At 43.7% G+C, this 13846-nt stretch overlaps 1 protein-coding gene across 1 annotated transcript in view; it reads left to right on the top strand.

The window, feature by feature from the left end:
- Nucleotides 1-12003: 12003 nt before the first annotated feature.
- LOC308336506 (extracellular calcium-sensing receptor-like) overlaps nucleotides 12004-13846 on the top strand; it is a gene marked incomplete at both ends in the record, with an annotated part of 33175 nt that continues 31332 nt past the window's right edge. The window contains 2 exons of the mRNA XM_080793872.1: nucleotides 12004-12116; nucleotides 12473-12536. Of these exons, the coding sequence (XP_080649998.1) occupies nucleotides 12004-12116; nucleotides 12473-12536 (177 nt within the window). The remainder of the gene's footprint in view (nucleotides 12117-12472; nucleotides 12537-13846) is intronic.

Genomic DNA, 13846 nt, shown 5'->3' on the forward strand with positions numbered 1-13846 from the left:
AAGCAGACATTTTTAACCAATTAACTGCTCGTGACGGAACGTTCCGCCAGTTGGAATCCAACCGGCAACTGCTATTGGCCTAACGTTCCGTCTGATAAGCTTAATTATTAATACCAAACCGGATCGCTGATTTCTTCTTTTTTGCTTGGCCTTTGCTTCTTTAGTGATCCTAGACCGGATCGCGCATCCTCGCTGCCGTTCACCTCCCTTTATACAGGCTGACTAAAAAGCTAACTCGAAATCTACGGAGCTCTCCACACTGCGCAAAAAGCATGGAATACAGATGATATTACAATACGTGTATTGGATATATATATATATATATATATATATATATTGCTGATAACCTTGTTATTAATGGTCTGTTTTCTACCATATTAAACTACATCTAGTCATACTTCCACTGAGCCAACCATAGACAACAATCATACTTCAGCTGAGCCAAACATAGCCAACAGTCATACTTCCACTGAACCAATCATAGCCAATAGTCGGACTTCCACTGAGCCAACCATAGCCAACAGTCGGACTTCCACTGAGCCAACCATAGCCAACAGTCATACTTCCACTGATCCAACCATAGCCAACAGTCATACTTCCCCTGGTGTCGAACACTGGCACCGTCAACTCAGCATATGCGTAGCGCGGCTTGGGTGTGGCAAGTCGTGCGATTGCCACATATTTCGGCAGGTGACCAATTTCACCATAACACTGTGTGACCGAGTGTGAGTGAGCGAGTGGCTGAGATTTTGAGTATTGGTATTCAGGAGCAAGCTGAGAGGGACACGGTGTAGGAGACAGTGTATGAGACAGTGTACTGGGACATAGTGTATGACACAGTTTAGGAGACAGTGTAGGACACAGTGTAGGAGACAGTGTAGGACACAGTGTAGGAGACAGTGTAGGAGACATTGTATGAGAGAGTGTACTGGGACACAGTGTATGACACAGTTTAGGAGGCAGTGTAGGACACAGTTTAGGAGGCAGTGTAGGACACAGTGTAGGACACAGTGTAGGAGACATTGTATGAGAGAGTGTACTGGGACACAGTGTATGACACAGTTTAGGAGGCAGTGTAGGACACAGTTTAGGAGGCAGTGTAGGACACAGTGTAGGAGACAGTGTACTGGGACACAGTGTATGACACAGTTTAGGAGGCAGTGTAGGACACAGTTTAGGAGGCAGTGTAGGACACAGTGTAGGACACAGTGTAGGAGACAGTGTAGGACACAGTGTATGGAGACAGTGTCAGACACAGTGTAGGAGACAGTGTAGGACACAGTGTAGGACACAGTGTAGGAGACATTGTATGAGAGAGTGTACTGGGACACAGTGTATGACACAGTTTAGGAGGCAGTGTAGGACACAGTTTAGGAGGCAGTGTAGGACACAGTGTAGGAGACAGTGTACTGGGACACAGTGTATGACACAGTTTAGGAGGCAGTGTAGGACACAGTTTAGGAGGCAGTGTAGGACACAGTGTAGGAGACAGTGTAGGACACTTTGTAGGACACAGTGTAGGAGACAGTGTCGGACACAGTGTAGGAGAGCGTAGGCACAGTGTAGGCACTCACGCACGCACCCACATTTTTATTCATTTCCTACTGTACTGAGGCTGTACACATATCAGCCTCACATCACATCAACTGTTGATAGTCGGTACATGTGTTGTTATGGCCATAGATCTGGTCATTGATTTACATATTTAATACCAATCATACATTATGCACTGATTTTTTCAACATGGAAATAATTTATGATTATGCAAAAATTATTGTGATTATCTTAAATAATTGCGATTAGGCAATTATTTAATTCATAAATGTGAAGATTGAACATTGGTCATAGGTGATTTTTGTTGAACTCTTTCATTAATTTAATTTGTGCTTTGTAATGACATTGACATGACTCACATGCTGATGCCGTTTGGCTATAATGACTTAATAAATCATAGTGTATAGAACAAGTACTTGTCTTGCTTTTTATTGTGTTTATATTCTATAACTTAGCCATTGAGTTCTCACATATGTGTACCCAGATAGTGTCGGCTATTTTATACAAGCTGTAATCCTTGTTCATAATCATGATGTTTTTCTACTCTGTCTGTGTTCATAGGAGGGCTGTGGGCAGTTCAGAAACCCGTCCACCAGTGACATCATCGATGGGGAATCCAAGCTAATAGAAACTGCAGGGTTTCTAGTCGAGAAAAGTTGCAATGTGAAAATGGAAGCCATCGTTCTCACGATAATAATAATCAAAAGTATTGTTTAAAATAAATTCTGCCTAACAAAGAGGTCAATGGTTCGAAGTTAACTATGAAATTGTGCGTTTTTTGTCTGTCAGTGTACTCAAAATCCCCATACATGAAATCCCCCATATATTCTGCCCAGGTCTCGTGACATCACTATGACATCATCAGGTATGATAGTAAATCAGGATATAGTAAATGCGACCTTCTGTCGCAAATAAGCCCATATATGGAGATCCCTGATGTCATCAATATTAATATATAGATATACTGTATGTCAGAACCTGTTCTGACATTCAATATGTTGATCCTTGCCCATCCGTCCTTCCTCTTCGATGTCTCCCTTTTGACTGATACCTGTCCATTTAAAATCTAGAAGGGCCTGCCCCAAATGAATTAGTGCAGCCGGCAGCCGGCGAAAACTAGAGTTCTCAACAGGTCAGAAAATTAAGTCCCGGCCCTTTAAACTGCCCCCCCCCCCCCCCCCCCCCCCCTCATCAAACCCTGTACACACCTGTACTCCCTCAGGTGTCTTACTGGTACTGTATAGGCCTATTAAGACACTTGTACGCCATCAGGTGTCTTACTGATCCTGTATAGGGTTAGTCTTACTGGTACCGTATAGGCCTATTAACACACCTGTACGCCCTCAGGTGCCTTACTGGTACTGTATAGGCCTATTAACAATTTACAATGTGATATACCATTTCAGTGTTCTGTTTTGTCCGTTCTGTTCTCAATACAAATCAATTCAGGGCTTTATTGTCAGCATGAGAAAACATTGCAAGTCAAAAGGCAACCGAATGAAGTGCGGTGGCACCACCTAGTGGCTATCTTCTTTTTGAGTGGTTGCCACTCTAACTCTATTGGATAAAATTAATTTAGTCACTTAGACAAGCATTCTGTCTGACTGCCTTGTCCTAAACACTGGCGTTCCACAGGGGTGCGTTTTATCCCCTCTGATATTTTCCCTATACACAAATGAGTTGAAATACACCAACAAAGAGTTCTCTATCATAACATACGCTAATGCCATTTCCAGTCCCTCCTACTCCCAGCACATCGACCGTATTGCCACCTGGTTTGCCCTTAATGTCACTAAGAACAAGGAGCTGTGTTTGGGAGGGAGGGGGAGGGGGGGGGGGGGCAGGAGCAGAGGGTCCAGGGTCCATCTTTAGGCCTGTTACTATGAGTGGGGAGGAAGTGGAGCAGGTCAGTGACTTTAAATATCTGGGAACGACCATAGACAATAAATTCACCTTCAGACCAATGCAGATAACATCTACAACTAGATAAAGTGCCCATCGGCACAGGTCTCCACCAGGGCAGGTCAGGTTGTGGCCTCCTGGTGGCGCTATAATAAGCCAATGTGAAAAGCGTGCCATTTCTTCTTGCCTTGGATGGCAATTGGATGATTTGAGGCTTTTTGTTCAAAACGGTCCAATCCTGCAAACATTGAAAGCCAATGTTAGCCAATTAGGATGGAAAATGATATATCGGACAGATCCGTCTTGAACACATGACTATAAAGATAGGCCCTCATTTATCAACCGTGCGTACGCCAAAATATGGGTGCACGCCGAAATTACCGAAATTTTCGACATTTACCATTTCCGGCAAAGCTTGAAATTGAACTTGACAAAGTCAATTTCAACGTCTGCTCGGGAGCTGGCGTACGCTTTTTCCTCACTTGTTTTTCTGTTGTAGAACGGCGGAGCAGCATTGTTTGACCAGCTGAGAGGCTGCCAAAGGCATCGAAACATATGTATTCACTCCTAAAATGTTAATATAAAACTGTATGTACATGGGCTACACATGTAAAAAAAAAAGAAAAGAAAGAAGGAATAGACCTACAAGATGTGTCTTTGTGTCATATGAAATTTGTAGGAGCTTTCCAACTTTACAATTAAAATAGCGCTTGATTCAAGCCATTTAAACAGTGTTTTGCATGAGCGCATACATGCGAGGATTTGGGCTGTCTGTGCTGGAATATTTCCGTGACGTTGGAAAGTAGCCTATAGTCAGTGCAATGCAGCTGCGGAGAGTCCCAACATCCATGGGTAGCCTATATACTGTACTGTAGCCTAATCTACAGCAGGCCAACAATGTCTTTCTGGAGTTACGGTATATTCAATTCAATTCAATTCAATTTTATTATAGTGTCAAATCACAACAAGTTGTCTCAAGACACTTTACAACCAACAAAGATCCACCCAGAGCAAGCAATATTGCGACAATGGTAACGAAAAACTCCCCTTTAGGAAGGAACGTCAGGCAGAACCCGACTCTAGGGTGGGCGGCCATCTGCCTCGACCGTGTCGGGGGGGGGGGGGGGGGGGGGGGGGGTAGAGGGAGAGAGAGAGAGATAGACAGAGAGAGAAAAAGACAGAGAATAGGCAGGTGGGCTCCGTGGAGGGGTCTGGTCCACGGTCACACTCGGCAGTCAGTTGGGGGTTAATATTAGAGGTCCAGCTCTGTGAGGCCGGGTCCAGGTCACACTTCTGGTGGGCTCCATGAAGAGGCCTGATCCACAGTCACACTCGGCAGTCAGTTGGGGGTTAATATTAGAGGTCCACAGAACTGTGACGGGGAGGACGAAAAGAGACTCCGGGGAGAGATTCCCCGGATGTTGGATTAGTGGCAGGCCTTACTGGAGCCTATATTACAAGTACTGCTGGGAGACAAACCCACACAACAATGTACGACCATGGTATCCAGCTAGACCCGGAGACAAGTCTGGCCATATGCAATCTCCTCCTCGTTTAAGAAACCTGAGAAATTCCTCACTGGAATGTCAAATGTGCCGTGCCAGCCCAGCGCAAGTGCATGGGAAACGCATCGGCGATAGGTATAGGCTAACCCAGCCAGTCAGCCCACCACCACCAGTACCATATATTTTGGCTGCACATTAATATAATTGACAGTTGACAGTCCTGAAGCCACTGCAGCGACTAGCGACTGCGAGGCAATCTAAATAGACTGTCGAACGTGCATGGTCAGTTGGTCACGGACGGACCACAGTGATAGAGAGAGACAGACAGACAGGACAGGAGGAGCACCTGCAAAACAGCAGCGTGTGCACTGTGCCTATTTGTTATTTAATTATGGTTCAGGTTCAGGGTTTCGTTCACTAATATCTTGTTGTATATTAAATTAAAAATACTTAAATAATTTAATATACAACTAACAACACACAGTGAAAGTTGCTTGCAAATTGCGATATGTGCGTGCGTGGCGTGCGGGGGGTGAGGCGGGCAGCAAGGGAATTAAGCGAGAGGAGAAACAGACAGCTTTATTTAATGTAGGTGTCATGAAGGTGCGTGCGTGCATGACAGCAAGGCAAGCGAGGTGAGAGGGAAACAGACAGGGTAGGCCTACAACTTTATTTAATTCATGCAGGTGTTCGTTCTTTATTTATTTAACAACACACCAGTTAGTTGGGCTTGCAAGTTGCGTGTGCGTGCTGTGCGTCTGTGCGTGTGTATGAGAGAGGGGGGTGAGGCGGGCAGCAGCAAGGCACGGGAGAAACTTATTTTTTCATGTTACCATGGTTTCAGGAAACGTATTGCCGTTTTCATGTCGCAAAAACGAGGGCGAGGCTTGATTTCATAGGGCGTGCCAGATAGATTTCAGCCGTCACATTTATTAACGTCAGAACGAAATTAAGGAAGGATCAGCTGTTTGCGATCACTTTATAAATGCCGTGGCGACGTGGGTGTAATACGAAACCTGCACTCGAATCTGTGGCAGATTTTACACTCGATTGATAAATGAGGGCCATAGTGTGTAAGCCAATCAGTGTCGATTCTGAGAAGTCCAACAGACTCGTCTTGATCACATGACTACAGAGATCATGTGGACCGATTTGCGTGAGATTTGGATGAAATCTGTGCGACTAATGTGGTAAATTCTCTCCCGTGTTGGCAGACAATAGCACAGTTGTAAACGGCGTTCAGAAAGACAAGTTGACCAGCTCCATTGGATTTGGAAAGAGAGGCTTTATTTGCAGGAAAACCAATCCGCTCACGGCAAAGACAACAAAGAGAAAGCTCCTTGGACTCCCTTGGGTAAAAACACACACAGCTCTCTGCTGACCAAATGACGAGAACCCGGAACCCAAAACAAGAGTCTCGTTTGAGACTGCGCTCCCGTCCATATCTACTTTGGAGTCCCGCCTCCTCCGGAAATGGAAACAGGCGTTTCCATGACTTTTGACCAATGACGTCTGAGGTCTGGCTATTTCCGGTCAGAGAGAGGCGGGACCAGGAACTTACTGTTTCTAACTGGAGTCCTAACTTTTATACAGAATGTGATGAATTGCTAATCTAATGAATACATAGTTAAAACATACCAGAACTAGATGAAAACTAAACATACTCTTATGAAACATAGTTAATATCTAAGCAATGTTTAAAACGGAACTAAGAATGAATCTGAACATATTATCTTTAAGAGGTGATTAACACAGTTTTAAACCAATAGGAAATTATAATCTTATAACAATACATAATATATTTTCAACTCAGCATCAATTGCACTCCCTATTAATAGTTATAGCGTATATAACTATATATGACTATAACTATCTAATAGGGTAGACTAGTTTTAAAAGTAGTTTTCTTAAGTTTTAGCTGTCCACTCAGTGAAAATCAGTCACCCAGAATTACCAACTGAATGACTCCAGGGGAGAGAGCTTCAAACGGTTTAGGACAATGGCCTGGGATTCAGATGTGAGTTTGTAAATGACTGTCTCTGAGACGTTGAAAGGAGCGCCTTTTGTTGAAGATAGCACCTTCAAATTTGCTGGTTCATTTATAGAATTATACGACACTAACAAGCAATTTGTTTTACAGAAATCGGCCTCATGGTGGCACTATAACCGGCAGATGTGAAGGGCCTCTAGGGAGTGCACATACATAAGTTGTATATAGATCGATGCAGTTATAGCTAAAAACAGGAATTGGCCTGTTATAGTGACACCGTGAGGCTGATTTGGGGGGAATATTTGTGGCATGTCGTCCTCGGCCTAGTGGAAATGTGCATGTCTAATTTCACGTGCATGTCTAATTTCACACAATCGTGTGAGCTTTGGAAGCCAATCTTAGCCAATCAGGATGGAATATGGGAAATGGTGCCGCTCCGTATTGATCACATGACTATGGAGATAGTGTATACCGAATTGTGTTATGTATGGATAAAATGTGTACGAGTATAATTTACAGAAATGTGTTTTGCCTAAATTGGCCTCATGGTGGCGCTATAACAGGCCGTTGAGGAATATTTGGAGCAGAGGTTCGTCGTTGGCATCCAGGGAGTATGTGTGCAAAGTTTGTGCAAAACATACTCTCCCCCCATGCCTTCGGCCTGGTGGAGACAAAAAGCAAGGCAGCGGCTTTATCTTCTCAGGAAACTGATACGTTTTAATGCTAATACCTGTTTGTCTAGCATTAAATGTTGGATGAGTGAGAACTTTCTCAAGCTAAATGAGGATAAGACAGAAGTTCTCATAATCGGTTCTAGTGAGCAGAAACAATCAATAATAAGCAGACTTGGTAACCTGACTGTAGAAAGTAACAGTACAGTAAAGAACCTGGGGGTTATTATTGATTCTGAATTGAATTTTAATTCTCACATTAATCATGTTACCAAGATTGCCTTTTTTCACCTTAGAAATATTGCACGAATCAGAGCCTATTTGTCCTTGGACGATGCAAAAACGCTAATCCACGCCTTCGTTTTCTCTCGGCTTGACTACTGCAATGCACTTTATTCAGGACTGCCTAAGAAAACAACTGACAGATTACAACTCGTCCAAAATGCAGCAGCCAGAGTTTTAACTAGAACTAAGATGAGAGAACATATTACTCCAGTTTTGGCATCACTGCACTGGCTTCCGGTTGTTTTTAGGATTGATTTTAAAATTCTTTTACTTGTCTATAAAGCTCTCAATGGCCTCGCACCTTCCTACCTAAATGACTGCCTGCCTAAATATGTCCCAAACCGCCCCCTAAGGTCTTCCACTGCTGGCCTGCTCGCGCTGCCGAAAAAAATGGCAACTAAAAAATACGGGGAAGCAGCTTTTTGCTTCTATGGGCCGTCGGCATGGAACAAACTCCCACTGTACCTTCGTCAGGCAGCCTCTGTAGACATTTTTAAAGCTCAGCTCAAGACCCACTTCTACAACATTGCTTTTAATTGAGTTTTAATTTGCACGTTCCCACCCTGCCCTGACTGATTTGCTGCATGTGGTGTTTTTATTATTATTTTATTTGTTTTTATTTGTTTTTATTTATTTTATGTTCTTATATTCAATTTTGTTCTTTGCCATTGTTTTATCATTTTAACTACTTATTTTTATTGTATTCTATTTTTGCCCTGTGAAGCACTTTGCGCTACATTTATGTATGAAAGGTGCTATACAAATAAAGTTTATTATTATTATTAGTAGTAAACACACGCTGACCATGGTCTATAGATCACTCACTGAGAGTGTTCTCACTTTTAACATTGTGGTTTGGGAATCTCTCAGTTAGAGATAAAAACAAGCTCACCCAGGTAGTCAACCAGGCAAGTAAGATCATTGCACTAACCATTGCAACTTCAGGACATATACAACCGCTCCATAACCAAATTCAGATTTACAATGACTCTACCCACCCTCTTCGCTCTGAATTTGACTTGTCGTCATCGGGCAGGAGGCTTAGGGCAAAATGGGGCTAAAAAGAAAAATACAAAACTTTGTTTGTGCCAACTGCTGTGGACATTTTAAATAAGAAAATGTTTAAATAGTTCACCTAATCCCCACTGTTGATGATCACTGTTGCTTTGTTTATGTGAATGCATTTTATATAGTATTATAATGCATCTGTGTAATTTATGTAATGTATGCACACACACACACACACGCACGCACGCACGCACGCACACACACACACACACACACACACACACACACACACACACACACACACACACACACTGCAGGTCACTTAACCTAGCCTATAGTGACTGCACAAACACACACTATACCCACACAAACACTCTTCATGTCACATCATTGTAGAAAGGGAAACTGGACATCAGCATTAAAGGGATTAAACAATAAACGATTGAACCATGTGATATTTAATTGGTGTTTCAATGTGCAATGTTTCAACCTTGTGTTATTAAAATTTGCCTCTAGGGCCTGGGTTAATTAAATAACATCATTGTTTGTGTGTGTGTGTGTGTGTGTGTGTGTGTGTGTGTGTGTGTGTGTGTGTGTGTGTGTGTGTGCGCGCGCGTGTGTGCGTGCCTGCATGCATGACATCACTCAACTAAGGGACTGTCATTTGGGACACAACTAGTGAGTTGAAGATGCCTTGGGCTTTACTCTTGTTTTCCCTCACACTTCATTGGTAATCAGGAGTGGCCATCTGAGAAGTGGGGGGAGGACTGACCACTGCTCTGATTAACAACTTCAGAGCTGAACAGTTTTTATGGTGCCCAAATTGTTTTCCATACATCTGGCCAGCTCGTTGGTGTTGCACATGTTAATGTGGGACGTCGTCGTGACCAGTGCCCGTGTGTTGGTTCCCACAGCACTAGTTTACTGGCTGGCAGCTCTTGGTGTCTTTGGCAGTGTCATGCTAAAGTCTCATTCTCCTGGCTGCCAATTTCTAGCTCACCCTTGGCATTCCATCATACAGATTCTTGTTGGTAACATGTGTGCTCTTACCGATGTTAAGTACGGCACACAGCATTCTAGTGTAGCACCCGTCTAGAGACTTCTGCAGAGTTGGCTTCAGGCTTCAGGGTCCAGCACTCACTGCCGTATAGGAGAACAGACTCTACCCTTGTGTAGAAGAAGCTGAGTTTGGTTTGACACTGACCACCAACCTGGCACTGACCACCAACCTGCCACTGACCACCGGAAACTGCCCATAGATCCGAAGTCCCGTTAGTCCGAACATGCACTGACCACCAACCTGCCTCTAACCACCACTGACCACCAACCTGCCACTGACCACCAACCTGCCACTGACCACCAACCTGCCACTAACCACCAACCTGCCACTGACCACCAACCTGCCACTGACCACCAACCTGCCACTGACCACCACTGACCACCAACCTGCCACTGACCACCAACCTGCCACTAACCACCACTGACCACCAACCTGCCACTGACCACCGACCTGCCACTAACCACCAACCTGCCACTAACCACCACTGACCACCAACCTGCCACTGACCACCAACCTGCCACTAACCACCACTGACCACCAACCTGCCACTGACCACCAACCTGCCACTAACCACCACTGACCACCAACCTGCCACTGACCACCAACCTGCCACTGACCACCAACCTGCCACTAACCACCACTGACCACCAACCTGCCACTGACCACCAACCTGCCTCTAACCACCACTGACCACCAACCTGCCACTGACCACCAACCTGACACTGACCACCAACCTGCCACTAACCACCACTGACCACCAACCTGACACTGACCACCAACCTGCCACTAACCACCACTGACCACCAACCTGACACTGACCACCAACCTGCCACTAACCACCACTGACCACCAACCTGACACTGACCACCAACCTGCCACTGACCACCAACCTGACACTGACCACCAACCTGCCACTGACCACCACTGACCACCAACCTGCCACTGACCACCACTGACCACCAACCTGACACTGACCACCAACCTGCCACTGACCACCACTGACCACCAACCTGACACTGACCACCAACCTGTCACTGACCACCACTGACCACCAACCTGCCACTGACCACCAACCTGACACTGACCACCACTGACCACAAACCTGCCACTGACCACCAACCTGCCACTGACCACCACTGACCACCAACCTGACACTGACCACCAACCTGACACTGACCACCAACCTGACACTGACCACCAACCTGCCACTGACCACCAACCTGACACTGACCACCACTGACCACCAACCTGACACTGACCACCACTGACCACCAACCTGCCATTGACTAAGGCGACATGTTGCGAACCGATTTGCAAGTTTATTGCGGATCTCATTGTCTCTCGTAAGGTACAAAAGTATTGGCATCAAAATGTACTTAATGTACCAAAAGTATAAGTAGCCTACTCATTATAATAGAATATGGCCCATTTCAAATGTCAAAAAAAATCATTCGAAAATAGCTGATCTACAAGCTCACAATGCGTCACAATCGGCTATTTTCAAATGGCCGAAATGTATAAAAGGCTGAAGTGGTTAATGTATGTTTTGTAATAATCAAAATCTACAAAGTAACTAAAGTTTCCAAATAAATGTAGAGGAGTAAAAGTACAATATTGGGATTTGAGTAGTGGAGTAGAAGTAAAAGCATTGGAAATGACAAATACAAATACCTCAACATTGAACTTATGTACAGTACTTCAGTAACTCTACTTTGTTACTTTCCACCACTGATACCTATGTACGTTAAGCCCTGCCTCTGCGTGGGCCTAAAGGCCCAGATCGGTGTTGTGAAAGATTACGTAATGTCGTCATCTGGCACAGGGGACGGCACTGCATGGGTATAAAACCTAACAACTGGACACTGGATGGAGAAGGTGGGAGGGGTTGTTAGACAGAGGAGGACAGTCATGAGGGCTTCTTTAAACATACAACTGTTTTCATACTTGATGATGTTATCTTCCTTCTCTCCTTTGTCTTCATCCTCTTCCTCTTCTTGTGAGTTCCAGGCACCGTTAAAACATGGAGGAATGTACAAGGCTGGAGATGTGCTTCTGGGTGGTTTGTTTCCATTCCACTTCTCCTCTGTGTTCCCTGAGCTGACTTTCACACAGTCCAAGGAACAGAAGCCCTCCTGCAGTCGGTGAGTATCACGAATAGCCAGCAAGACAACACCAACCTTGTTTTGATATATAGAAACATGATTAGTTGATGTGTATATTTCTACAAAGATATAGGCTGTCGGGTGGAAACCTTCTCAGAACATGTCTTTGGATGGATCTAGGGTAGTTATTATTTAGTCACAAGCACTTTCACTTAAATATTTTCTTCAAAAAAAAAAAAAAAAAACCTTTTTTTTGTCACACTGTAGTATGACAAAGTAAGTAATTTATTAAACTAAAACAGAACATATGGATATACAAGGTTTCTGTCCGACAGCAATGATATTCAAGGCTACAGTGCAATTGTGTGTGTTAGTTTTTCCATTCCAATGTTCAGATTGGCACAGATCATGGCTTTTGCCATCACTGAGATCAACAGAGACCCCAGCCTGCTCCCCAATGTGACTCTGGGATACCTTTGCTATGACACCTGTTTAACGCTTGGAGTTGCAGTCCCTGCAGCGTTGTCACTGATCAGTGGGATAGAGGAGCAGTTTACACTGGATCAGAGCTGTGTTGGGTCTCCTCCAGTACTTGGAATTGTGGGTCCTAGTACCTCAAAAAGTTCTATTACCATCTCTAGAATATTAGGTGTATACAGAGTGCCCATGGTAAGTTTCCTATCCCCTTTCACAATAGCCTATTTTATTTAGGAGTTTGAAAGACATAATCGTTGCTGTCGAGAAGAAACCTTGTGTCTCCATATTTCAACTTGTAATGCTTTTTTAATGCCCTATTTCTTCATTATGCTAGTGTTATTCAAAAGTATCAAACACAGCCGATCAACAAGGTCAAAGTGTGACATGTTCTGAGCTTTTCTTTTTTCTTTCTTGTTCTGTCTTTCCCCCCCCTTTTTTGTTTTAAGTGAAAGTGGTAAGTTACTGCACTTAGCCTGTGTTTTACAGGTATGTTGGTTCATGGTACAGCATCAATCACCTCTATACAATTATAGACTGTCCTTAAAGAAAAGGCAGGTAAACTAAACAGACCTACAGATGTGCCATTCCAACTCTTCACACTTCACACTCTTCATACTGATCTGTTCTTGAATGTTTCTGAAAATGCATGTTTTCCCTGCAGGTTTAATTCACTGATTAGCCTAATGTTAATGCTAAGTGTCCAGCAGAGGAACAATATCTATTCAGGATCATTTACATAAAACACATTGACATATGCCCCTTACTAAACTGTTCTGTTTCTGACAATGCACTGACAATCTACTGAACTGTTCTGTTTCTGACAATGCACTGACAATCTACTGAACTGTTCTGTTTCTGACAATGCACTGACAATCTACTGAACTGTTCTGTTTCTGACAATGCACTGACAATCTACTGAACTGTTCTGTTTCTGACAATGCACTGACAATCTACTGAACTGTTCTGTTTCTGACAATGCACTGCATTCTACTGAATTTCCAATGACATGTAAAGTTCTCAAACAGCACTTCCAAATATCTCTGGTCAGCATCCGTTCCACAGTATTGGAAATAATCATGTTTGTACATATGGAAATGTTTGTCTTTACTTTCAGATAAAAAAATAAATCCGGCACAGTGTTATGCATTTTTGCAATTAAGGAAATGATTGCCAGCTACATATTTCCACTATCTTCCTTTGCTAAATTGAAACTTCTTGAGCTTTTGACAGGATAAACCAAACTGTTTCAAAAGCTGGTTGTGGCTAAGCACATTGTGCATATACATGGATGA

The sequence above is a fragment of the Protomyctophum bolini genome (assembly GCF_963924005.1).
Source record: "Protomyctophum bolini genome assembly, chromosome: 21".
Classification (NCBI taxonomy): domain Eukaryota; kingdom Metazoa; phylum Chordata; class Actinopteri; order Myctophiformes; family Myctophidae; genus Protomyctophum; species Protomyctophum bolini.